General features: G+C 46.1%; 1 protein-coding gene across 1 annotated transcript in view; it reads left to right on the plus strand.

Annotated features, from left to right (window-relative positions):
• The window catches only part of NYX (nyctalopin), an 89,906-nt gene extending 64,562 nt beyond the window's left edge, over positions 1 to 25,344 (plus strand). The window contains 3 exon segments of the mRNA XM_034648752.1: positions 21,186 to 21,444; positions 21,446 to 21,494; positions 21,496 to 25,344. Of these exon segments, the coding sequence (XP_034504643.1) occupies positions 21,186 to 21,444; positions 21,446 to 21,494; positions 21,496 to 22,593 (1,406 nt within the window). The 3' untranslated portion in view covers positions 22,594 to 25,344.
• The last annotated feature ends 166 nt before the right edge of the window (positions 25,345 to 25,510 follow it).

Raw genomic sequence — 25,510 nt, forward strand, 5'->3', positions numbered from 1 at the left:
CCTTGTTTTATAGGGATCTTAGGGATGTGGGCTTCTTGATTTTTCAGCCTGCCTTCTGGGGAGGGGCCTGCTGTGCCGATACTCAGGCAACCCTGTTTGGGTAGAGTCTCCCTGTCCCCTGCGAGGGGGGATGGGGGATGGGCACACTGTGAGCCGGTATTTCCAGGCTTTTGTTCTCTGGCGGCTTTCCCTGGTGGTCTGCTGTGCCTCTTCTGAGAGTGAGAGTAGCAGCGGCCGAATCTCATCCTCTGGCTCAGAACAGAGGGATCGCGGGCCATTCTCCACTGATGTTCTGGCCACTTTAACTCTGTTTCTATTGGTGCTGCTCAACCCGGCAGTGTCCTGGGCTGTGCGCCCCACACCCGGCGTCCCAGCCCTCACTTCCAGGCCGGAGCGTCTCTGTCCTTTGTGTTTCTAACGCCGCCAGCCGCCCCCACGCGCTCCCGGAGCTCCCGGTCTCAGTCTGGTTCCAGTGAGCGCACCGGAGCTCTGGTTTTCAGTCAGTTTTCAGTCTGGTGGCGTGCGTTCCCTGGCTCACGGTCTCAGTCTGCTGTCTCGCGGGTGCGGGTCCGCGAGTCCGCCCGCTCCCCCTTGCAGGTGGCTACCGCTTCCCCACGCCCGAACGTGGCAGCTCTCTCCCCCTTCCGTTTATCTTCGATATTTGTGCGTGGTTTCACGGCTCCCTGCTTTGTACCTCAATACTCAGCACTGGAGATGTTCATTTGTAGAGATCCAGATGTATCTTCCTGCGTCTCAGGCTGATTCCGTGGATGTTCAGGCTGGTCTGGTACCTATCCAATTCGACTCAGGGGACAGGCTGAAAAAGGGGTCCCCTACTCCTGCGCCATCTTAAGTCCCCTCCTTCCTAAACCACAAGTCTTTAACAAAGGCCAGGGTTTCTGTTTTATTCACCTTGCTCTCTCCAGAGTCTAAGACACTGTAGGTGCTTATAAGGATTTGTTTGTTGAATGGGTGAACCCGCCCAGATTAGAACCATTACAGTATCTGATAGAGGTCTTGCATCTAAAAAAATCTGTATCTAGTTCAAAAACTCTTCAAACTCAATAATAAGACAACGCAAGACAACTCATTACAATTTTTTTTTATTGAGTAATCTCGATCCCCAATGTGGGGCTCGAATTCACAACCCCAAGATCAAGAGTCACATACTCTACCGACTGAGCCAACCAGGCACCCCTAAGACAACCCATCTTTAAAATATGGGCAACACGTTTTGAATAGTGATTTCATTAAAGAAGATATACAAATACTAACAAGCACATGAGAAGATGCTCTATGCCACTAGTCATCAGGGAGATGCAAATCAAACCCACAAGGAGGTACCATTTCACACCCACTAGGATGGCTAGAGCCAAAAAGACAACAGCAAGTGTTGGTGTGGATGTGGAGCTGTTGAGATAGGTACTTACCATCTGACCCAGCAATTCTGCTCCTAGGTCAACACTGAATGAAAACACATGTCCACAACAAGATTTGCCCAGAAATCCTTCCATCAGCTTTAGTCACAACAGGTGAAAACTGGAAACAATCAAATGTCCATCTGCAGGTGACTGAACATGCAAACTGAGGTACACCCATACAATGGGATACCGCTCAGCAATAAAAATGAACAACCGGGACCCCTGGGTGGCACCGTCAGTCGAGCGTTGGACTCTTCGTTTGGGCTCAGGTCATGACCTCAGGGTCATGAAATCAAGCCCTGAGTCTGACTCCCAGCTCAGAGAGGAGTCTGCAAAGGTTTCTCTCTCCGTCTCCCTCTGCCCCTCCCTGTGATCACTCTCTCTTTCTCTCTCTCTCTCAAATAAGTAAATCTTTAAAAAAATGAATGAACTGACATTCAGACAATATAGATGCATCTCACAAACATGTTGACTGAAAGAACCACTTGATTCCATTTATATGAAGTTCTAGAACAGGCAAAGTGGACCTATAGTTCAGAAGGCATATCAGTGGTTGTCTGGAGCTGAGGGTGGGGAGGGGACTGCTATCAAAGGGACCTGAGGAAACTTTCTGGATGGTAGGAATGTTCTAAATCATTTTTAGGGTGGTGCTTACATGGGTGTGTTACATTTGTTATTATACACTTAAAATGGGTACATTTTATTGTAGACAAATTATACCTCCATCGACTTGACTTAAAAGAGAAAAGCAAGTCTGTAGGGAGAGAGCATCTGCACCCCAAGGAGAAGAAATCCTTTATTAACGAGACCCAGGCGCTGTGGAGTGTAGGGCAGTATGTGTGCGTGATTCATTGACATCATTGCATAGATAAGTAGCTCATTCTCTTAGATTGCAGAGTAGTACTCCTTGCATGGGGCTACTGGCTTATTCACCATCCATTCCCCTATTGTTGAGCATTTGTTTCAGTTTGGGGCGATTATCAATATTTAGTCCCAGGGGCCTTCCTGGGGCCTTGTGTTCTACTCCTCAGGTGGGACAGCTCTCTACCCTAAGATCCACAGGGCCTGTGAGGCCGTCAGCAGACCACCCTTCCTGAGACCCACCAGTTTCTCCATCCATCATGGCTCACATTCATCAGCAAAGCTAAGGGGTGAATCCATGATCCTCACTTTCTTTACGGCCACAAAAGTTACCTCTGTGGTATGAGAAGGAAGTTCTGGCATTACGTGAGGTCAGAGGCCATGGGATGGTCTCCCCCACTGCCTCTCTGTTCCCCCCCCCCACTCATTTCATTTTGAAAATCCAGCACTGGGTCTTGGCCTGAGGAGCAACCGGGATAGCATTTGCCAGGAGTGGGAGGAGAATGACTTCCAGAGCCAAAGTGGCTGAATAGATTTTGCTGAAAGCAGAAAATTGACCATATTTTCCCTTGCTATTTTGGTTTCGTGAGGCACAAGATCTTTGAAAACAATGAGGATGAAGAAACACTTCAAACTCAGCCTGTGGTTGGAAACTCCATGAGTAACTGTTCTCCTTAGCAGACCTCAAGGGGGAAAAGCACATATCTGAAAAGCGGATGACCTATGAAGGAGAAATTCCTCAGCTGGTCTGCATTAAGACATCATTCTGTGGGGCATCTGATCCCAGCCTTCCCTGACTCCCTGCAGCATGGGGGCTGGCCAGCACATCAGACCAGAGCACAAAAGCAGGGACCTATTTCTGGTATTTACCCAGATTCAGAGACGCCTTGTAACATTCATTATTACCTTTTTTTATTGAAGTAAAATTCACGCAACATAAGGTGAACCATGGACCATTTTTTTTTAAGAGAAAGAGCGCCTGTGTGCGTTGGGGGGGGGAGAGGCAGAGGGAGAGGGAGAGAGAATCTTAAGCAGACCCCATGCCCAGCATGGAGCCTGACGTGGGGGCTCGATCTCACGACCCTGAGATTATGACCTGAGCTGAAATCAAGAGATCAAGAGTTGGATGCTTAACTGACTGAGCCACCCAGCTGCCCCAGTCATGAACCATTTAAAATTTTTTATTATTTTTTTTAAAGTAGGCTTGTGGAGCCCAGTGTAAGGCTTGAACTCACAACCATGAGATCAAGACCTGAGCTGAGATCAAGAGTTGGATGTTTAACTGACTGAGCCACCCAGATGCCCAAGCCGTGAACCATTTTAAAGTGTACAGTTCGGCAGCATTTAGCACGTTGACAATGTTGTGTAACCATCACGTCTATTTCCAAGACATTTTCATCACCCCGAAAGGAAACCCTGTACCTATTAGGCTGTCACTCCCCATTCTTACTACCCTCAGCCCCTGGCAACCACTAATCAACTTTCTGGCTCTATGGATTTGCCTATTCTGGGTATTTCATGTAAATGGAATCATACAGTATGTGGCCTGTGTGTCTGGCTGCTTTTGCCTAGCATAATGTAGTTTTTATTTATTTTTTTGAGAGAGAGAGCACAGGGGGAAGGGGCAGAGGGAGAGGGAGAGAATATCAAGCAGACTCCATGCTGAGCTTGGAGGGCGACGTCAAGCTCTGTCTCATGACCCTGAGATCACGACCTGAGCTGAGTTGGACACTTAGCCGACTATGTCACTACTTCATTTCTTTTTATGGCAGAATAATATTTCATGGTGTGGACAGACCACATTTTGTTTATCCATTCATCTGTCTATGGACATTTGTTTCCCTCTTTGGGCTATTGTGAATAATGCTGCTATGAACATTCATGCATAAGTACTTATTAAAACACCTGCTTTCAATTCCTTTGGGTAGATACCTAGGAGCGGAATTGCTGGGGCATATGGTAATTCTAGGTTACACCTTGTAACATTTTATTTATTTATTTATTTATTTATTTATTTATTAAAAAGATTTTATTTATTTGACAGAGGCAGCCAGTGAGAGAGGGAACACAAGCAGGGGGAGTGGGAGAGGAAGAAGCAGGCTCCCAGCTGAGGAGCCTGATGTGGAGCTCGATCCCAGAACGCTGGGATCATGCCCTGAGCCAAAGGCAGACCCTTAACAACTGCGCCACCCAGGTGCCCCCACTTTGTAACATTTTATACCACGTGCATAAATCCCATTTTGATAAAGTTGGTCCACCTAGACCCTTGGTTTTTGACTTGGGCTGTGTATTGGGCTCATCTGTGAAGCACAACGCTTGGTTCCACCCCTGAAGATTCAGATTTAATTGGTGTGGTGTCCAGCCGGAGCATTATGAATGGCTCGAAAGCTCCTCAGGTGATTCTGTTGTGCAGCCCAGGTTGAGAACCATTCTAGACTCTTCCTTGCAGTCTACTTGTAATAACTTCACTATTCTAATACTTGGTGTCTTGCTTTCCACTTTGGGGCAGATCCCTGCATGGTCCTTGAGGTCCTCGTCCCTTGGTGTGATTTAATCCTGTGACCACAGTGCCTCATGGAGCCTGCTATTAGCTTTAGCCCATGGTTTCACAGCTATTTCAAGCTTTACAACTCATCCATTCCTCATAATGGTCCGCCTGTTACAGATGAGGAAACTGAGATTCAGAAAGCTTGGCAGAGGTTGAAGCAGAACGAAATGCCCAGAAAGGCAGCATGAGAAGGCAGGGATGAAAGGCAGGGTCATTAGAGTTTATGAGAGAACTAGAGAGGCTGTGCCCTCAGGATGAGTGTTTCCAGACTGAATGCTCTGGAAAGCCCTGCATGTGTATGCCCGAGCTGTGACAGGGACTGGCTGAACAGAGGCCAGTTCTGAGCCCAGGCCAGTTTGGCTGAATTTCCCGTCTTCCTCTCCCAACGTCAGATGGGGAATAAAAGCACTGAAACCTCTTCAGATTTCCACACGGATGCTTCTCCAAAATACTGGTGTGCGAACAGAAATTTCTGAGCAACTGCCAGGGAGTTTGACCTTCACTTTTCACAAATTGTGATCTTTATTTTAATTTGGTAAATGTCTTTCTGGCCAAGGTATCCCCATGGAACTCGGCCCTGGACAGCCGAGGAGATTTGTTTTTGGAATAATCACTACTGATGACAGGAGAGGCCCCTTTTCATTTGCATTTGGAAAAATCAGGGATGGCCTAAACAGATTTTGATTCCATATTCTGTATGTTGTGGCAATGAATAGCAAGGAGCTTCCTTTTGGGTGAGGGGCACTGCCTGGTCCTGAATTTGAGCAGCTTTCTCTTTTCAGGTGGAGAGTTCACAAGGTTTTTTGGGGGAAAGGGGAAGGGGCCAGAAGGAGGAGATGGTTCGAGAGAGATTAGGGGGACCTGTTTTACCTCTGATTTTGTTTTGGACTCTTGTTGCAAACCATAGTACGTACTTAAGGTAATGTTAAAGCCAAGAAAGGGTTTGTTTAGGGATGTGAGGTGTTCCCAGTCATTCTGGTTGGAGGCCCGCTGCCCAGAGCAATGCCTAAACCAGGGAGTGGGGCAGCTCCAGCAAAGGCCCTGAGGCCACCACCACTGGTGGACCCAGCTGGCAGCTCATGGGCATCATGCTGGATGCCAGAAATTCCCCCCCTGGAGCCTGAAATCCAGATGCCTCTGCCATCATCCTGGCCAGAAAATGTTTTCTGCCTGGCACTTAACTTCTGAATCCAAGTGTCCCTGGGGGTGTCTGATCGACAAAGCTAGGTCACGTGCCTGGGCTCTAACTGTAAGGGACATTGGGAAAGAGAATTTCTGGCTTCTATCTTGAGGAAGCAGGACTTATAATGTAGAAAATTCCCTAAATGTGGAAAGAGTACTTAAAAGGTGCTGGGTAGCCAGAAAAGGTATCAGACGTCCACTACTGTCAGAGATGGTTTGGTCTCAAAGAACAGAAATCCACTGGTCCCTGCAGATGATTTGAATTGGTTTGTAAAATGGAAACGAGGAAATGTCATAGAAACAGCTATAGCCGGGCCTTCTGGGAATTAGAGAGCTGGCTAGCAACTTCCCACTTTTCCCGATCTCCATCTCTGTGATTCTCACGTTGGGTTTTGTCCTCTGTTCGCGCACCAGCTTCCTCACCTTGCCTTTGACTTCTGCTCCCTTGTAACTCTGACCTGCATGTGGCCGTGGTACAAACCCTAGCCTCAGTGCTGTACCGGATGATGTTCACACGATCTCACTGCCCCTTCCGTGTTCATGGGGGGGGGGTGTTGAATGAATCTGATTGGGTCTGCTTAGGTCAAATGTTTATCCGCAGTCCAAACAGCTGTGTCTGGGAGGCGACGGCAGAGACCCATGGGGCTCTGATTGGGGTATTTTTTCTTAGAGGTGGTAGTTGACAACAGCTGCTGCCCAACCGTGGAAACTGAGAGCCAGTAGGGCCCCCAGAGGGCGGGAAATGCCAGCCCTTCAGTTTCCAGTTAACGAGACGGAAGCTCAGAGAGGCTAGGTATGTCGGGTGGGGGATAGTACAGCATAATGGAAAGACAGAAACCAAAGGTTGATGTCATTTAACCACCTTGAACCTCAGTTTCCTCCTTCATAGAACAGAAGAATAATACTTACCTTGCAGATTGTCTTATGAAATGAGAAAATGTAGCAAGCTTAGCTTTGAGCAAACACTAATTAAAAAGAAACCCACACAGTTTGATTAATTTGAACTGCATGTTACATGCTCCTATCACCCAGATAATATTCCTAAACTATGTCTTCTAATTTGCTGTCTTTTGGGATGGAGTCCATCCACAGGCCTTATTCTGTTGAGCACCCAGAGCCACGGCCAGGAGCTCTGTTCTGGGACTGCATAGCAGTATAATCCTATAGTATGTACTCTTTTGTGTTGAGTTTCTTTGGCTCAACATGTTTTTGTTGTTTGTATCAATAGTTTGTTCCTTTTTATTTCTCTGCTGTTGGGTAATTTCCAATTTTTATCTATTGTAAATAAGCGACTATGAGCAATCTTGTCATCTTTATGTGGACCTTTCTTTTATTTCTCTTGGGTAAATACTTAGAAGTGGAATTGCTGAGTCATAGGGTAGGCGTATGTTTAGCTTCAATGGACCGTGCCAAAGTTTTGTAATGTTACTGAACTATTTTCTACTCCCACCAACCATGTAAGAGAATCCAGTTGGCCTACATCTGTGCCCCCATTTGGGGTTGTTGCTCTTTTCAATTGTCGCCATTTTAGTGCATGTATAGGAAAATCTCATTGTAATTTTAATGGCACTTCCCTAATGGCTGATGATGTTGAACACCTTTTCATGTGCTTAATGGCTACTTAATATATTCTTTTGTGAAGTGTTCAAGTCTTTTACCCAGTTTTATTTAGTTGTCTTTTCATTATTCATTTGTAGTTGTTTTTATATTCTGTATACAAGTCATATACATATATGATGTGTATATGTATCTATCTATATACACACACACTGAATTACTTTCCTTAATATCTTTAAAAAAAATCAGCTTTATTGCACCTGGTTGGCATAGTTTGTTAAGTGTCCGACTCTTGGTTTCAGCCCAAGTCGTGATCTCAGGGTCGTGAGATTTAGCCCCCCTTGTCAGGCTCTGTGTGGGGCTCCACATGGGGCTCTGTGCCGGGCTCTGCACTCAGCGTGGAGTCTACTTTAATGTCTCTCTCCCTCTGCCCCTCCCCCACATGCTTGCACATGCTCTCTCAAATATATAATCTTAAAAAAATAAAAACAGCTTTATTGAAATATAATTGACATCTAACAAACTGAACATATTTGAAGTGTACCCTTGTGAAACCATCAGCATAATTAAGATAAATAACATATCCCTTACCCCCAAGATTCATGTCTCTATATAATCCCACCTTCCTGTCCCTCCCTGCCTCCCCACCAATCCCGGGGCAACCACTGATCTTTCTGTTACTACAGAATAATATTTATGTAAGTGGAATCAGATACTATGTACCTTTTTTTGTTTGTTTGGCTTCTTTCACTCTGCAGAATTATCTTGAGATTCCTCTATGTTGTATGTATCAAAAGTCCATTTCTTTTTATCACCCAGTAGTATTCCACTGTGTGGATACATGATAATTTGTTTACCTGTTCAGACTTGGTGGGTGTTTACATTGTTTCCAGTTCTGGGTTATTATGAATAAAGCTGCTGTGAACAGTCATGCCCAAGTCTTTTGTATGGACATATGCTTCTATTTCCCTAGGAGTAGAATGGATGAATCATAAGGTAGGTGTATGTTTAACTTTTAAGGAAGCTGCCACATTATTTCCAATGTGGTTGTACCATTGTACACTCCCACCAGCACTGTAAGAGGGTCCCAGTTATTCTTTATGTTCTCCAACACTTGGTATGTCAGTCTTTATAATTTTAGTCATTCTAACAGGATGCAATTCTAATTGGCATTTCCCTAACAATTAATGATGTTGACCATATTTTCATATGTTTCATTGCCTTCTGTATATCTTTTTTTGGTCAAGTGTTTCTTCACATATTTTGCCCGTTTAGTAATTAGGTTGTCTGTTTTCTTATCACTGAGTTTTGAGAGTTCTTTATATACTTTGGATACAAGCCTTTTATGAGATATATACAGAGAAAATATACAGCTGTTTTCTCCCAGTCTGTGGTCTGTCTTTTCATTCTCTCTCTCTCTCTTTTTTAAAAGATTTATTGGGGCGCCTGGGTGGCACAGCGGTTGGGCGTCTGCCTTCGGCTCAGGGCGTGATCCCGGCGTTGCGGGAGAGCCCCACGTCAGGCTCCTCTGCTGGGAGCCTGCTTCTTCCTCTCCCACTCCCCCTGCTTGTGTCCCCTCTCTCACTGACTGTCTCTATCTCTGTCAAATAAATAAATAAAATCTTTAAAAAAAAATAAAAAAAAAATAATAAAAGATTTATTTATTTTATTGAGAGAGAGAGAGCAGGTGCATGCTCGAGCTAGTGAGGGGAGGGGCAGAGGGAGAATCCTGGAGCCCAGTGTGGGGCTCAATGTGGGGCTCACTGCGGGGCTTGATCCCAGGACCCTGAGGTCCTGACCTGCGCCGAAATCAAGAGTTGGATGCTTAACTGACTGAGCCAGCCAGGCACCCCTTTTCCAACACTTTAAAAGATATAATTCCAGGGGGCACCTGACTGCTCCCTGGGTAGAGCATGGGACTCTTGATCTCGGGGTTGTGAGTTTGAGCCCCACATTGGGCAGAGAGTTTACTTAAAAGTTTTTTTTTAAAGATATATTTTATTGTCTTATAGCCTCTGTGGTTTCTGATAAGCAGTCATTATTTATATAGTTGTGTACTCTATATAATGTCTTTTTTCTTTGGATGCTTTAAGGAATTTTCTATCTTTGGTTTTCAGCAGTTTGACTATGATGTGTCTAGAAGTATATTTGTGTGTGTGTGTTGTTAGTTGGGATTTGCTGGGCTTCTTGGTTTTAATCAAATTTTAGAAATTGTCTTCAATTATTTTTCTGCTGTATTCTCTCTCTTCTGTCCTCTGCAACTCCAAATACATGCATGTTAGTCTAATTGCTTGATATTATCCCACAGGTCATTGAAGTTCCAATCATATTTTTTCTAGTCTTTTTTTTTCCCACTGTGCTTCTGTAATTTCTTTTTTTTTATAATTAATTTTATTTTATTATATTATGTTAATCACCATACAGTACATCCCCTGATTCTGATGTAAAGTTTGATGCTTCATTAGTTGCGTATAACACCCAGTGCACCATGCAATACGTGCCCTCCTTACTACCCATCACCAGTCTATCCCATTCCCCCACCCCCCCCCCTCTGAAGTCTTCAGTTTGTTTCTCATAGTCCATAGTCTCTCATGTTTCATTCCCCCTTCTGATTACCCCCCTTTTCTTTATCCCTTTCTTCCCCTACCGATCATCCTAGTTCTTATGTTCCATAGATGAGAGAAATCATATGATAATTGTCTTTCTCTGCTTGACTTATTTCACTTAGCATTATCTCCTCCAGTGCCGTCCATGTTGCAGCAAATGTTGAGAATTCGTTCTTTCTGATAGCTGAGTAATATTCCATTGTATATATGGACCACAGCTTCTTAATCCAGTCATCTGTTGAAGGGCATCTCGGCTCCTTCCATGATTTGGCTATTGTGGACAATGCAGCTATGAACATTGGGGTGCATATGGCCCTTCTCTTTACTACGTCTGTATCTTTGGGGTAAACACCCAGTAGTGCAATGGCTGGGTCATAGGGTAGTTCAATTTTTAACTTTTTAAGGGACCTCCACACTGTTTTCCAGAGTGGCTGTACCAACTTGCATTCCCACCAACAATGTAGGAGGGATCCCCTTTCTCCACATCCTCTCCAACAATTGTTGTTTCTTGCCTTGTCTATCTTTGCCATTCTAACTGGCGTAAGGTGGTATCTCAGTGTGGTTTTGATTTGAATTTCCCTGATGGCTAATGATTTTGAACATTTTTTCATGTGTCTGTTAGCCATTTGTATGTCTTCATTGGAAAAGTGTCTGTTCATATCTTCTGCCCATTTTATGATTTGTTTATTTGTTTCTCGTGTATTGAGTTTGAGAAGTTCTTTGTAGATCTTGGATACCAGTCCTTTATCTGTGGTGTCCTTTGCAAATATATTCTCCCATTCCGTGGGCTGTCTCTTAGTTTTTTTGACTGTTTCCTTGGCTGTGCAGAAGCTCTTTATCCTGATAAAGTCCCATAAGTTCATTTTATCTTTTATTTCTCTTGCCTTTGGAGATGTGTCGTGAAAAAGGTTGCTCTGGCCGATGTCATAGAAGTTGTTGCCTATGTTCTCCTCTAGAATTTTGATGGATTCCTGTCTCACATTGAGGTCTTTCATCCATTTGGAGTTTATTTTTGTGTATGGTGTGAGAGAGTGGTCAAGTTTCATTCTTTTGCATGTAGCTGTCCAATTTTCCCAGCACCATTTATTGAAGAGACTGTCTTTTTTCCACCGGATGTTTTTTCCTGCTTTATCAAAGATTAGTTGCCCAAAGAGCCGAGGGTCCATTTCTGGGTTCTCTATTCTGTTCCATTGGTCGATGTGTCTGTTTTTGTGCCAGTACCATGCTGTCTTTGTGATCACAGCTTTGTAGTACAGCTCGAAATCCGGCATTGTGATGCCCCCAGCTTTGTTTTTCCTTTTCAACAGTTCCTTGGAGATTCGGGGCCTTTTCTGGTTCCATACAAATTTAAGGACTATTTGTTCCAGTTCTTTGAAAAATGTCCTCGGTATTTTGATCGGGATAGCATTGAAAGTGTAGATTGCTCTGGGTAGTATGGACATTTTAACTATGTTAATTCTTCCAATCCATGAGCATGGAATATTTTTCCATCTTTTTATGTCTTCCTCAATATCTTTCAAAAGTGATCTATAGTTTCTAGCATATAGGTCCTTTACGTCTCTGGTTAAGTTAATTCCAAGGTAACGCATGGTTTTTGGTGTTATTGTAAATGGGATGGATTCCCTAATTTCTCTTTCTTCAGTCTCGTTATTCGTGTATAGAAATGCAACTGATTTCTGGGCATTGATTTTGTATCCTGCCACCTTACTGAATTGTTCTATAACTTCTAATAGTTTGGGAGTGGATTCCTTTGGGTTTTCCATATAGAGTATCATGTCATCTGCAAAGAGAGACAGTTTGACTTCTTCTTTGCCGATTTGGATACCTTTGATCCCTTTTTGTCTTCTGATTGCTGTTGCAAGGACTTCTAGTACTATGTTGAATAATAGTGGCGAGAGTGGGCATCCTTGTCGTGTTCCTGATCTTAAGGGAAAGGCTTCCAGCTTTTCCCCATTGAGAATAATGCTTGCAGTAGGCTTTTCATAGATGGCTTTTATGAGATTGAGAAATGTACCCTCTATTCCTACACTCTGAAGGGTTTTAATCAGGAAAGGATGCTGTATTTTGTCAAATGCTTTTTCTGCATCAATTGAGAGGATCATATGGTTCTTGAGTCTTTTCTTGTTGATATGATGTATCACATTGATTGATTTGCGAGTGTTGAACCATGCTTGCATCCCAGGTATGAATCCCACTTGGTCATGATGGATAATCCTTTTAATGTACTGTTGGATTCTATTAGCAAGGATCTTGTTGAGGATTTTGGCATCCATATTCATTAGAGAAATCGGTCTGTAATTCTCCTTTTTGAGGGGGTCTTTGCCTGGTTTGGGGATCAAGGTAATATTAGCCTCATAGAATGAGTTTGGTAGCTTTCCTTCTGTTTCTATTTTTTGAAATAGCTTTAGGAGAATAGGTATTATTTCTTCTTTGAATGTTTGGTAGAATTCCCCAGGAAAACCGTCTGGGCCTGGAGTTTTATTATTTGGAAGGTTGTTTATCACTGACTCAATTTCTTCATAGTTAATTGGCCTATTTAAGAAATCTATTTCTTCCTGTTTCAGTCTTGGTAGTTTATAGGTTTCCAGGAAGGCCTCCATCTCTTCCAGATTGTTTAGTTTTTTGGCATATAGCTGTTGATAAAAGTTTCTAATAATCCTTGCAATTTCAATGGTGCTGGTCGTGACCTCTCCCTTTTCAGTCATAATTTTAATAATCTCAGTCCTTTCTCTTTGTTTTTGGACAAGTTTTGCCAGTGGTCTATCAATTTTATGGATTCTCTCAAAGAACCAGCTTCTAGTCCTGTTGATCTGCTCTACTGTGGTTCTGGTCTCTAATTCATTGATTTCTGCTCTAATCTTGGTCAACTCCTTCCTTGTCAGTGGGTTAGGCCTGTCCCTCTGTTGCTGTTCCAGTTTCTTGAGGTGAGAATATAGAAACTGCATTTTAGATTTTTCTATTCTTTTGAGTGAGGCTTGGATGGCTATGTATTTCCCCCTTAGGACTGCCTTTGCAGTATCCCATAGGTTTTGGACCGTTGTGTATTCATTCTCGTTGGTCTCCATAAATTGTTTAATTTGTTTTTTGATTTCCTGGTTTATCGAGTCATTCTTGAGCAGGATGGTTCTTAGCCTCCAAGTGTTTGAGTTTCTTCCAGGTTTTTCCTTGTGGTTGAGTTCCAATTTCAGAGCGTTGTGGTCTGAGAATATGCAGGGGATAATTTCAATCTTTTGGTATTGGCTGAGACCTGTTTTGTGTCCCAGAGCATGATCTATTCTTGAGAATGTTCCATGGGCATTTGAATAGAATGAGTATTCTTTGGTTCTGGGGTGTAGTGTTCTATATATATCTATGAGGTCCAACTCGTCGAGTATGGCATTCAAAGCCTTTGATTCTTTGCTTAGTTTTTGCCAGGGTGTTCTGTCTATTTCTGATAGTGGGGTGTTGAGGTCCCCTACTATTACTGTGTTCTTATCTATATGTCTCTTTATTTTGGTTAAGAGTTGGCTTGTGTATCTTGCTGCTCCCCTGTTGGGGGCATATATATTAATAATTGTCATATCCACTTGTTGAATACTTCCTTTAAGAATAATATAGTGCCCTTCTGTATCTCTCTCTATGGCCTCTAGTTTAAAATCCAGTCTATCTGATATGAGAATTGCTACTCCAGCTTTCTTTTGAGGTCCATTTGCGTGGAAGATGGTACTCCATCCCCTTACTCTAAGTCTGAATGCATCTTTGGGTTCAAAATGAGTCTCTTGTAGACAGCAAATGGATGGGTCATGTCTTTTTATCCAATCTGCAACCCTGTGGCGTTTTATGGGAGAGTTTAAGCCATTTAGATTGATAGAGATTATTGACAGATATGATTTTAATGATGCCATTTCTCTTTAAAGTCTTTGTATCGGTTGTGACTTGCTGCTCTGTATCACTCTTGGGGCCTTTTTACCTTTATAGAGCCCCCCTTAATATCTCCTGTAGGGCTGGTTTCGTGGTTACGAAATTGGTTAATGATTGGCGATTTTGGAACGTCTTTATTTCTCCATCAATTCTGAATGACAGCTTTGCTGGATAAAGGATCCTTGGCTGCATGTTTTTCTCTGAAAGAGCTTTAAAAATGCCCCCCCAAGCCTTTCTCTCATTCCAGGTCTCTGTAGACAGGTCTGACGTAATCCTGATACCTTTGCCTTGGTACGTGAGAAATTTCTTTGCCCTGGCCGCTTTCAATACTGTATCCTTGGATCTAATATTTGCGAATTGCACTATGACATGCCGTGGCGTAGGTTTGTCCTGGTTGAGCTTGGATGGGGTCCTCTCTGCCTCTTGGACACGAATGCTTGTTTCCCTTGCTAGATTAGGGAAGTTTTCAGCTACAATTTGTTCAAATATCTCTTCTAGACCTCTGTTTTTCTCCACCCCTTCAGGGATGCCGATGATTCTGACATTGGATCGTTTCATAGAGTCAGTAATCTCCCGTAATCTACATTCGTGGGCGTGGATTTTTTTAAGACCAGCTTCTATTTTCGTTTTTTCTTCTACTAACCCATCCTCCAATTCGCTAACGCGTTCCTCTGCCTCGGTGACCCTGGCCGTCAGAGCCTCTAGTTTTGACTGTATTTGGCCCATAGAATTTTTAATTTCTGTCAGATTCGCTCTCATTTCTGCCCTTAGGGATTCTATATTCTCAGCAACGCTTTCTCTGATGCTTTTTTCAAGTTTACTCATCATCTTGACCATTGTTGCTCTGAATTCCATTTCTGATAATTGGGATACATCCATATGTATTAATTCTGTGGCCGAGGCCAATTCTGTGGCAGAGGCCACAGACTCATTATCTTTTCTTTGCTGGGGGGGACTTCTCCTTCTCGTCATTCTGATGAAGAGAGATTGCAGGGTTGTCCAGAGCCCAAGTGTTGACTGGGACCCAGGCCGTGCGCCCTTGTTTTATAGAGATCTTAGGGATGTGGGCTTCTTCCTTAAAGAGTTTATTTATTTATTTGAGAGAGAGAGAGACAGTCAGCAAGAAAGGGAACCCAAGCAGAGGAGTGGGAGAGGAAGAAGCAGGTTCCCGGTGGAGAAGCCCGATGAGGGACTCCTTTCCGGAACGTTGTAAACACACCCTAATCCGAAGACAGGTGCTTGGTGACTGCGCCACTCAGGCGCTCCGGGTTGTGGGCTTCTTGATTTTTCAGCCTGCCTTCTGGGGGAGGGGCCTGCCTGCCGGTACTCAGAAAACCCTGTTTGGGTAGAGTCTCTGTGTCCCTTGCGAGGGGGGATGGGGATGGGCACCCTGTGAGCCGGTATTTCCGGGCTTTTGTTCTCTGGCGGCTTTCCCTGGCGGTTTGCTATGCCTCTTCTGAGAGAGCAGCAGCGGCTGAAATTCAGCCTCTGTCTCAGAACAGAGGGATCGCGGATCGTTCTCCACTGATGTTCTGGCCACTTTAACTCTGTTTCTGTTGGTGCTGCTCAACCCTGCAGCATCCCGGGCTGTGCGCCCCACACCCGGCGTCCCAGCCCTCACTTCCAGGGCCGGCACGTCTCTGTCCTTTGTGTTTCCAACCCCGCCAGCCGCCAGCCGCCCCGCGCGGGCTCCCGGAGCTCCCCGTCTCAGTCTGGTGTCTCACGGGTGCTGACCGCGAGTCCGCCTGCTCCCCCGTGCAGGTGGCCCTCCAGCCGCCAGCCGCCCCGCGGACGCTCCCGGAGCTCCCGGTCTCAGCCTCGATCCAGTGAGCACACCGGAGCTCCGGAGCTCCGTGAGATGCTTGGTGGTGCACGCTCCCGGCTCACGGACTCAGTCTGCCGTTTCCAGAGTGCGGGTCCGCGGTCCGCCCGCTCCCCGGTGCAGGTGGCCCGCCAGCCGCCCTGCGCGCGCGCTCCTGGAGCTCGCGTTCTAAGTCTGTTGTCTCGCGGGTGCCGTCCGCGAGTCCGCCTGCTCCCCCGTGCAGGTGGCCCGCCAACCGCCAGCCGTCCCGCGTGCGCTCCCGGAGCTCCCTTCTCAGCCTGCTGTCTCAAGCGTGCGGGTCCGCGGTCTGTCCGCTCCCCCTTGCAGGTGGCTACCGCTTCCCGGCGCCCTGACACGGCGGCTCCCTCCCCCTTCTGTTTAGCTTCCGATATCTGTGCGCGGTTTCACGGCTCCCCGCTTCGTACCTCGATACTCAGCGCTGGAGATGTTCATTTGTAGAGATCCAGATGTATCTTCCTGCGTCTCAGGCTGATTCCGTGGATATTCCTGCTGGTCTGGTACCCTATCCAGCTCAACTCAGGGGACCGGCTGAAAAAGGGGTCCCCTACTCCTCCGCCATCTTAACCTCCTCCTCTGTAATTTCTGTTGACCTCTCTTCAAGTTCATGAAATCTTTTCTTCTGCTGTGTCAAATCTGTTTTTCTTATTCAATGATTTTTTAAAAATTTCAAATATTGTGGGGGGCCTGGGTGGCTCAGTTGGTTGGACGTCCAACTTGTGATTTCAGCTCAGGTCGTGATCTCAGGGTTGTGGGATTGAGCCCTGCATCAGGCTCTGTGCTTGGCAGAGGGTCTGCTTGAGGATTTCCTCTCTCTCTCTCCCTCTCCCCTTCCCCACCGTGCTCTCTCTCTCTCTAAAATAAATAAATAAATATTTAAAAAAATAAAATTTCAAATATTGTATTATTATTTTAGTACAAAGATTTCCACTGGGCTCATTTTTAGTTTCCCTATCTCTTCTAAAATTCAAATTCTCCATGTCTTCACCCATTATATCCATCTTTTCCTGTAAATTCCGTAACATATTTATAGTTAATCCTTGTTTGGTAATTCCAACATCTGGGCAATCTTTGGGTCTGCCTCTGTTAACTACTTTTTTTTTTCCTTTTGATAAGTGTCATGTTTTGCTACTTCTTCACATATCTAGTATTATTTGACTGTATACAAAATATCATAGATAGTAGTTATAAGGAATTCTAGATTCTATATCTTCCTTTGAAGTGTGTTGAATTTTGTATGGCATTCACTTAAATTACTGGTAGGTCACCTTGATACTGGGGAGATTTAGTTTTAGGCTTTGTTAGGGAAGGCCTAGTTCAGTTTGCCCTTTGTCCTGGGAAATGGTCTTTACTCCTAAGGTGTGGCCCTCTGGGGTTTCCGTGGAAAGCCGGAGCTATTTTATAAATCCTTTTAACTTGGTGGACTTTGAACTCTTAATCTGTCTCCCATTACTGGGAAGTTGTTGAAATCTTTGGTTGGTGCGTTTGGCCTTCAGTTCTTGGCTCCTTGGAGTCACCCCACATATATACACTTTAGGACTCAAACAAGGATCTAAGGGGACTCTGTATGTCAATTTTGTGGCTCCTTCTTTTCCATGTTTTCCCTCTTCAATTTCCAGCCACTGTGGCAGCTATAATACTCTGACTTCTGACGTGTCAGCGTGATAAGACTCTTCCTCTCTGCTTGAGCTCTACTCCCTATCTGCAGCACCGATTTGAATATGCCCTGAGAGAAAAAGCCAGTTTCATTTTCATTTTTATAATAAAGTTAACACACAGTGTTATTCAGGTATAAGAGAAAAAGTCAGATAAATGTGTCTTCACCTAGTTTGCCTCTTTTATTTTTTTAGAGGGGGAAGGGGGGGGCAGAGGGAGAGGGAGATAGAGAATCTTAAGCAGACTCCAGGTCCAGAGTGGAGCCCGACCTGAGGGCTTGATCTCACAACCCTGAGATCATGAACTGAGCTGAAATCAAAAAATCAAGAGTTGGACGTTTAACTACCGGAGCCACCCAGGTGCCCCAGCTTCTCTTCTTTTAAGGGTTGTATTTACTCTGGTTGCCTATTTAGGTTCCTCTTCAGGGCCTTCAAACATTTTTTCTTTAAATATTTTTTCAGAGTTTACACTAGCTATTGGCAGGAACGTTAGTCTGATACAAGCTACTGTGCCATTCCTGCAAGAGAACTCACCCAAATAGCTTGTTATTTTTTAAAAATTTTGTTTTAGTGCCCTGCTTCTCTGAATTAGACATATACTTAGTCTTCATATTGGGTAAACCAATACTGGATTTTGGTTGTCTGTTCTGAGAATTTACTTGATTTAATTTAAATTTCAGTAAGTAATCTAGTAAATTAGTAATTCCTAATGGCTCTTAAAGTTTCAGAGGTTGAAAATAGGTCTCTAGGGGCGCCTGGGTGGCTCAGTCGTTAAGCATCTGCCTTCGGCTCAGGGCGTGATCCCGGAGCCCTGGGATGGAACCCTGCATCGGGCTCCCTGCTCCGCTGGGAGCCTGCTTCTTCCTCTTCCACTCCCCCTGCTTGTGTTCCCTCTCTCTCTGTCTCTCTCTCTCTGTCAAATAAATAAATAAAATCTTAAAAAAAAAGAAAAATAGGTCTCTAATAGTGACAACATCTTGAGTGTTTAAAGTTTAAAATAAATCTTGGGGCGCGTGGGTGGCTCAGCTGTTTAAGCGTCTGCCTTCGGCTCAGGTCATGATCCCAGGGTCCTGGGATCGAGCCCCGCATCGGGCTCCCTGCTCCGAGGGAAGCCTGCTTCTCATTCTCACACTCCCCTTGCTTGTGTTCCCTCTCTCGCTGTCTCTGTCAAATAACTAAATAAAAAATCTTAAAAAAAGGTTTAAAATAAATCTTAATCTGTTTTCTGAAATAGGGAATACATTCACATGGTTCAACATTTAAAAGATAAAAAGGATACACAATAAAAACTTCACTCCCACCCCTGTTGCATGTGTTTTAGAAAAATTGGCAGCTCCATTTTATTAACTAATCCCTGTCATAATCCCAGGAATTCCTTGACAAAGAGTTTTTTTTTTTTTTTTAATAAATGACATCCCCCAGGAGGAATCATTACAGAGGAAGGCATCAATTCCATTTAATTCTGCAAACATTTAGTGTGCCTGGAACAATGTTAGCTATTGTGTAGTAGAAACATGAGTCATATGGTTGAGAGTGCACTTCTCTTAATTAAAAAGAAGAGAGTAGAATGAAGGACTATTTGTAAGGAAATCTGATGCCTTCTACTTGACCCAGTTGGAAGAGTTGATAGAAAAAGGTCCCACCCCTGTCGGCTGACGCCTGGAGTTAAAGTTATATTCTTGGCTCTGTCTCTCTAAAAGGGTGTCTCCCTAGCCCAACTGCTGACCCGTTTACAGTCAAGCTCAGCACAGGGTCCAAGAACCTTGCTGGAAGCTTGGTGTCTAGTTCACAGTTCTTAGGGAGAGGTTAGAGCTAAGTCAAGCCTCTGTAACAACAGAATGCTTAACTAGCTATAGTTTACAACAGAAGCGTTGCTCAAAGGGCTTAGGGTTCTCCAGCCAAGTCTGAAAAAGCTGAACCCCTTCCTAGCAGCTGAAAAAACACGGAGTGTCCACAACAAATGTACCGAAGACACTGGAAGCTGAACAAAGCCACAGAGGCAGCGGCAAGCATATTCTGCACACTCCTTGTGTGGCCACACCTTCAGGTGCCTACGAGGGCTTCCACCCGCAAAGCAGGGTAATGTGTACACAGTGGGAGGGACTGAATGGTAGGTCAGGGATGTTTGCTACAAATTTGGGAGTACTGTTGAGGAGGGCTAGAAATTATGAGTATCAGTGGTCAGGTTTACATCTGGGTACCTTTGTTCCTCTGCAGGAATTTCAGATGGAGCACACTCCACCTACGAGCTGCTCCTGGCCAGAAAATAAAACTTGTGCATCTTCCGTGCTGCTCTTTCCATTGGAACTCGAGATGGGGGTTGGGACCTCTGGCTACCATTCTGTTTTGCTGCAGGTGGCATGCCTCCTGGAGGGCTTTTGAAGTCTTTATCTGATTCTCCGTTCATATGCTCAGAACAAAATTAATTTATAAGCACCATTCTTTCCTGTGATGATGTATAAAAGTCTCTAGAGGAGGGGCGCCTGGGTGGCACAGCGGTTGAGCGTCTGCCTTCATCTCAGGGCGTGATCCCGGCGTTGTGGGATCGAGTCCCACATCAGGCTCCTCCGCTGTGAGCCTGCTTCTTCCTCTCCCACTCCTCCTGCTTGTGTTCCCTCTCTCGCTGGCTGTCTCTATCTCTGTCGAATAAATAAATAAAATCTTAAAAAAGTCTCTAGAGGAAAAGGGCTGGTGAATGAAAATTAACTCCACAGTGTCCACAATTATTTTTTTGAGATGTGTCAGCAGGTCATTGTTAATTTAGAATGCTGTCCTTATGGCTTAAATGTAGTGATTGTTTAAAAAAAAAAGATTGACAGGGTTTTCTTTCTTGCCCTACCTCCTGTTCCCTAATTCTCTCTTCTTCATGAGGCTTAATTTCCTCAATGGGGGAGTTTTCAGGAATTGAATTCTTACAGCAGGAGGGACTAGAACAGCACCAATAAAAATAGACTGCAAGCCACAAATGTTTAAATTTTCTAAGTAGCCCCATTAAAAATGTAAAAAGAAACAGTTGACATTAATTTTAATATTTTAGTTAATCCAACAGATCTAAAATATCATTTCAACATGTAATCAATGTAAGAGTTAATGTTGAGAAAATATACTTTTTTCTTTTGGTACTAAGTCTTTGAGAGCTGGTGTGCTGCCCTTCCAGCATATCTCAATTCAGGCTAGCCACATTTCAAATGCTCAATAGCCACACGTAGCTAGTGACTACAGTATTGGGCAACGCAGGACTAGAGCACAGGCCACGGTGATGCCCTCCAGGTCCCCCTATGCATGCAGTGATCCCTCTAGGCCGAATTCTAGGAGAGCATCAAGTGATGTTACAGGCAGGAGGGTGTTTAGAATTGGGTCAGATGCCGGAATCCCAGCTGGATTTTGCCTGTGAATATAACCGGGAAGCAGAGGGGAGGGCGGCCTGGGTGGGAAACCTGCGTGCGAAAGGTCTGGGAGCTGGAAGGAGGCCACTTGGAGGGCGCGGTTGTGCAGGAGGATGAGAACTTGGTGGAGGGCAGTCCTGCGACGTGGACAAGTAGGACTTTACTGGGACCACCCTTAGGCTGACGGCTGTGCCTTTTCTGTCTTCTCTCCCCACCCCCCACCTCCCAGCGGTGGTCTTTGGCCTGCCCAGTGTCTGGGCCGAGGAGGCCTGCACGCGCACCTGCCCCGCCGCCTGCGCCTGCGGCAGCACGGAGCGCGGCTGCTCCGTGCGCTGTGACCGCGCCGGCCTCCTGCGGGTGCCGGCAGAGTTCCCGTGCGAGGCGGCCTCCATCGACCTGGACCGGAACCGCCTGCGCTTCCTGGGCGAGCGGGCCTTTGGCACGCTGCCGTCGCTGCGCCGCCTGTCGCTGCGCCACAACAACCTGTCTCATCACGCCCGGCGCCTTCAAGGGCCTGCCGCGCCTGGCCGAGCTGCGCCCTGGCGCACAATGGCGAGCTGCGCTACCTGCACGCTCGCACCTTCGCCGCACTCAGCCGCCTCCGCCGCCTCGACCTGGCCTCCTGCCGCCTCTTCACCGTGCCCGAGCGCCTCCTGGCCGAGCTGCCCGCCCTGCGGGAGCTCGCCGCCTTTGACAACCTCTTCCGCCGCGTGCCCGGCGCGCTGCGCGGCCTGGCCAACCTGACGCACGCGCACCTGGAGCGCAGCCGCATCGAGGCGGTGGCCTCCAGCTCGCTGCAGGGCATGAGGCGCCTGCGCTCGCTCAGCCTGCAGGCCAACCGCGTCCGCGCTGTGCACGCAGGCGCCTTTCGCGACTGCGACGCCCTGGAGCACCTGCTGCTCAACGACAACCTGCTGGCAGAGCTGCCCGCCGGAGCCTTTGTAGGCCTGCGCCGCCTGCGCACGCTCAACCTGGGCGGTAACGCGTTGGGCCTCGTGGCGCGCGCCTGGTTCGCCGACCTGGCAGAGCTTGAGCTGCTCTACCTGGACCGCAACAGCATCGCCTTCGTGGAGGAGGGCGCCTTCCAGAACCTCTCGGGCCTCCTCGCTCTGCACCTCAATGGCAACCACCTCACTGTGCTGGCTTGGGCCGCCTTCCAGCCTGGCTTCTTCCTGGGCCGCCTCTTTCTCTTCCGCAACCCGTGGCGCTGTGACTGCCGCCTGGAGTGGCTGCGGGACTGGATGGAGAGCTCCGGGCGTGTGTCCGACGTGCGGTGTGCCGCCCCGGGCTCCGTGGCCGGCCTGGACCTCAGCCAGGTGGCCTTTGGGCGCTCTTCCGATGGCCTCTGTGTGGACCCCGAGGAGCTGAACTTCACCGCATCCAGTCCAGGCCCATTCCCAGAGCCAGAGGCTACCACCGTGAGTAGGTTCAGCAGCCTCCTCTCCAAGCTGCTGGCCCCGAGGGTCCCAGTGGAGGAGGTGGCCAACGCCACTGAGGGGCCGCTCAACTCCTCCCTGTCTGACAGCCTTTTCTCCGCTGGGGTGGTTGTCTCGGGCCACAGCACCCGGTTTCTCCTCGGCTCTGGTCTCCTGCTCAGCGTGGCCCAGCGCGTGGTGTTTGTCCTACACGTGAACTGACCTTGCCTCACTGGGTTAGCCCAGATTACCTTGGCCGGTGGGGGAAAGCATAGTTAACTGGACTTGAGGGTGTTTGTGGTGGGGCGAGAGGCTAACAGGATGCGGGCAGGTGGTGAAAATTCTAGCCCAGAATGGAAGGGACAGTTTACTTTCAGAAATGGCTCTAGGGAGAGGAGATCCCTGGGCAATGCCACGCCGGGGATGGGTTGGAGGTGGGGAAAGGAATGGATTTCTGCTCATGTCACGCGAGCATCAATTGGAGAAGAGAAGCAACAGTGAACACGGGCCCTCCAGTGAGAAGATTAGGAACTGGAAGCTCCTGGGGCTACAGGGCTCTACCCCCATCCCTTGCCCACATCTTCCAGGAAACAGAGACTGCAGTGCCTGAATTAGAGTCAGTCGAGTGGCTAAGTACTAAGAACTGTGCCGGTTTTCCTGGTGGGACAGCCCAGTAAGCCCAGTCCCTTTGTTTTCTACCACAATTGCCCTCCCTCTCACCCAGGGGCACAGGACACTAGAGTCCAGGAAGATGGACAGAACAAGAGAGAAGGGGGATGTGAGAGGAACTTAGACCCAAGGGGTTGGTGGTGGTTCCTGGGGTCTGGAATGTGTTAGGAGGCATTGAAAACAAAGATCCATTTCACTTACTCCACAGTTATTTCCCAGGGGCGGCCTTAGCCGCAAAGCAACTTTAGGGCAGGGTAGGGAAAAGGGGGGATGGGGTTTTCCATGTACAAATAAGTGTGTAAAATCCTAAGATTAAAAAAAAAAGTTAAACAAGTTTCTTTACTGCAAGATTTTTTAGAGTCTTTCATATGCAAACATGCATTATGACTCTCCAGGGAGGCCACAAAATCCTCTTTTCTTAGGTTTCGTGGGAAGAGTGTCGGGAAGACAGAGATGCTGTTAGCAGGGCAGGGAGTCTCCAGCCTGGATGATCCCATTAGGTGCAGACATTATTATGGGTGGCACACTTTGGGGCTGACTAATGGCCAGGAGGCGAGGAGGCAGCCAGTAGCTGGGAAGGGGGCCACAGAGGTTTCCCAGGGTGGGAGTTGGCCAACTGTAAGCCCCTAGGCCTGGGTGCCAAAACAAATTCTGTATGTCTGCTAAAGACTTGCTCACACACTTGTCCACACACAAGTAACGATGACTGCATTTGTCAACATGCTCGAAATCCATAGGTTTTTTGTTTTTTTTGGTGAGTAAAGTGATAGGGGTTTTTAAAGTGAGGATACAGAAAAAGCTCTCATGAGTGAGAGGGGTCCCAACAGGGTTGCCCTCGGAATCTCAAGTTTTAATGTCCTGAATGCCTCTATGTTTCAAGAGTTGGGTTTTCAAAGCCCACATAATTCAGGGTGCGTGAAGCTGTCAGGTCTTCATGGTGATAGTACTTCTTCTTTGTCTCTAGGTCATACTAAATATCAGAAATGTTGCAGAAAGCACCTCTGAGGGTAGGAGTGTTCAAATGGGTTGTGACCGTTCGCGGTCAATCACCTCAACAGGTCACAACCAGCATTTAAAAAAACCAAGATGGAACAGAAAAGTCACAGAGTCTTACACATTAACAGGTATTGTTTTGTGAAACTTTATTGAATTTGTATGCATTTGTTCAGATGATATGTCTATGTGTGTATGTTATGTCTGGGTCACTGAGTACAATTTATATTTTATTGTGGGCTATTGTTGAAGTTTGAAAGTCACTAATCTGGAGCATGCATGATTTTTTGAAATGCTTCATTTTGAAAAGGAACCTACAGGAAAGTTGCAAGGATAGTAGAGTGAAGGCTTTGGCCATTCACCTCAGTTTCCCGGTTGTTCCCATTTTACTGTATTTGCTGTATATAGTTTGAGTTAGTTGTAAACATCACAGCCCTTCATCTCTAAAAGCCACAGCATGTATTTCCTATCAGGAACGTTCTCACTGATAGAATACTACTATTTAAAATATATTCTGTCTTGAAATTTCAACGGTTGTCAAAATGATTTTTTTGACAGGCAGTCGTTCTTTTTCCTCAGAGTGGAAAAAATGTTCCTTGTATTCGTTTGATCACAATACTCAAAATTCCAAATCCGCCGATTGACTTTAATGTTTTAAAATGAGTTTTTTCTCCAAATGTCTTACTTTTCAAATGTGAGAACCAGATGAGGTCAGAAGTGTTGTTTGTTCAAACTGTGTGTTGTAGCCATGGTAACTGAGTAAGGATCACAAGAATCCTGGAGACCAGATCTGTGTGTTTGGGTAACCATGGAAGTCCGTGGCAGACGTGTAACCCATGTTACTGAGGAACAAGATGCCGCCTCGGGAGGAATGTCCTTCCTTTCATTTGGAGCCCGTTCCCGAGAGTCAGCCTCAATTCTGCTGCCCCAATTCTGCCTGGTGGTTAGATGGCCAGCTTTTTAATGAACATTTGTTTGACTGAATGTTTTTGAACAAGTATCAACACTGGAACAGCCTCCGGGGAGGCAGATTTTTATAGAACTACCCAGCCCAGTAGAATTCTGGGAACATGGGAGTTGCTAAATGCCAAACAGATCCAGAGTCGCCTGGAACGGGTTCCTGGTGAACTGTGGCCATTATGAGCTTTCATGAGAGAACAGGCAGTGGAGCTCCCAGTGTTGAGTTCATTAAGTTTCCCGCCCCATCATTGGCTAATAGTACCTTGAGAAATCCTAAGGTGCTAGGGATGCTGCTAAGGAAAATGACGCGTACCTGTCTGGATGGACCATTTTATGCTGTGGTAACAAACAGTCCCCAAACTCCAGTGGTTTCCTGAGGGTTATTTCTCGCTTATGCACATGCTCCACATGGGCTTAGGCGCTCTGCCCCTTGTAGGCAGTCAGGCACCCAAGCTGATGAAGGATCTGTTGTTTTCGGACACTGTTATCCAAACACAAGCTCTAGGGTTTGCTGCAG

This window comes from Ailuropoda melanoleuca, chromosome X (genome assembly GCF_002007445.2).
Source record: "Ailuropoda melanoleuca isolate Jingjing chromosome X, ASM200744v2, whole genome shotgun sequence".
NCBI classification, from domain to species: Eukaryota; Metazoa; Chordata; class Mammalia; order Carnivora; family Ursidae; genus Ailuropoda; species Ailuropoda melanoleuca.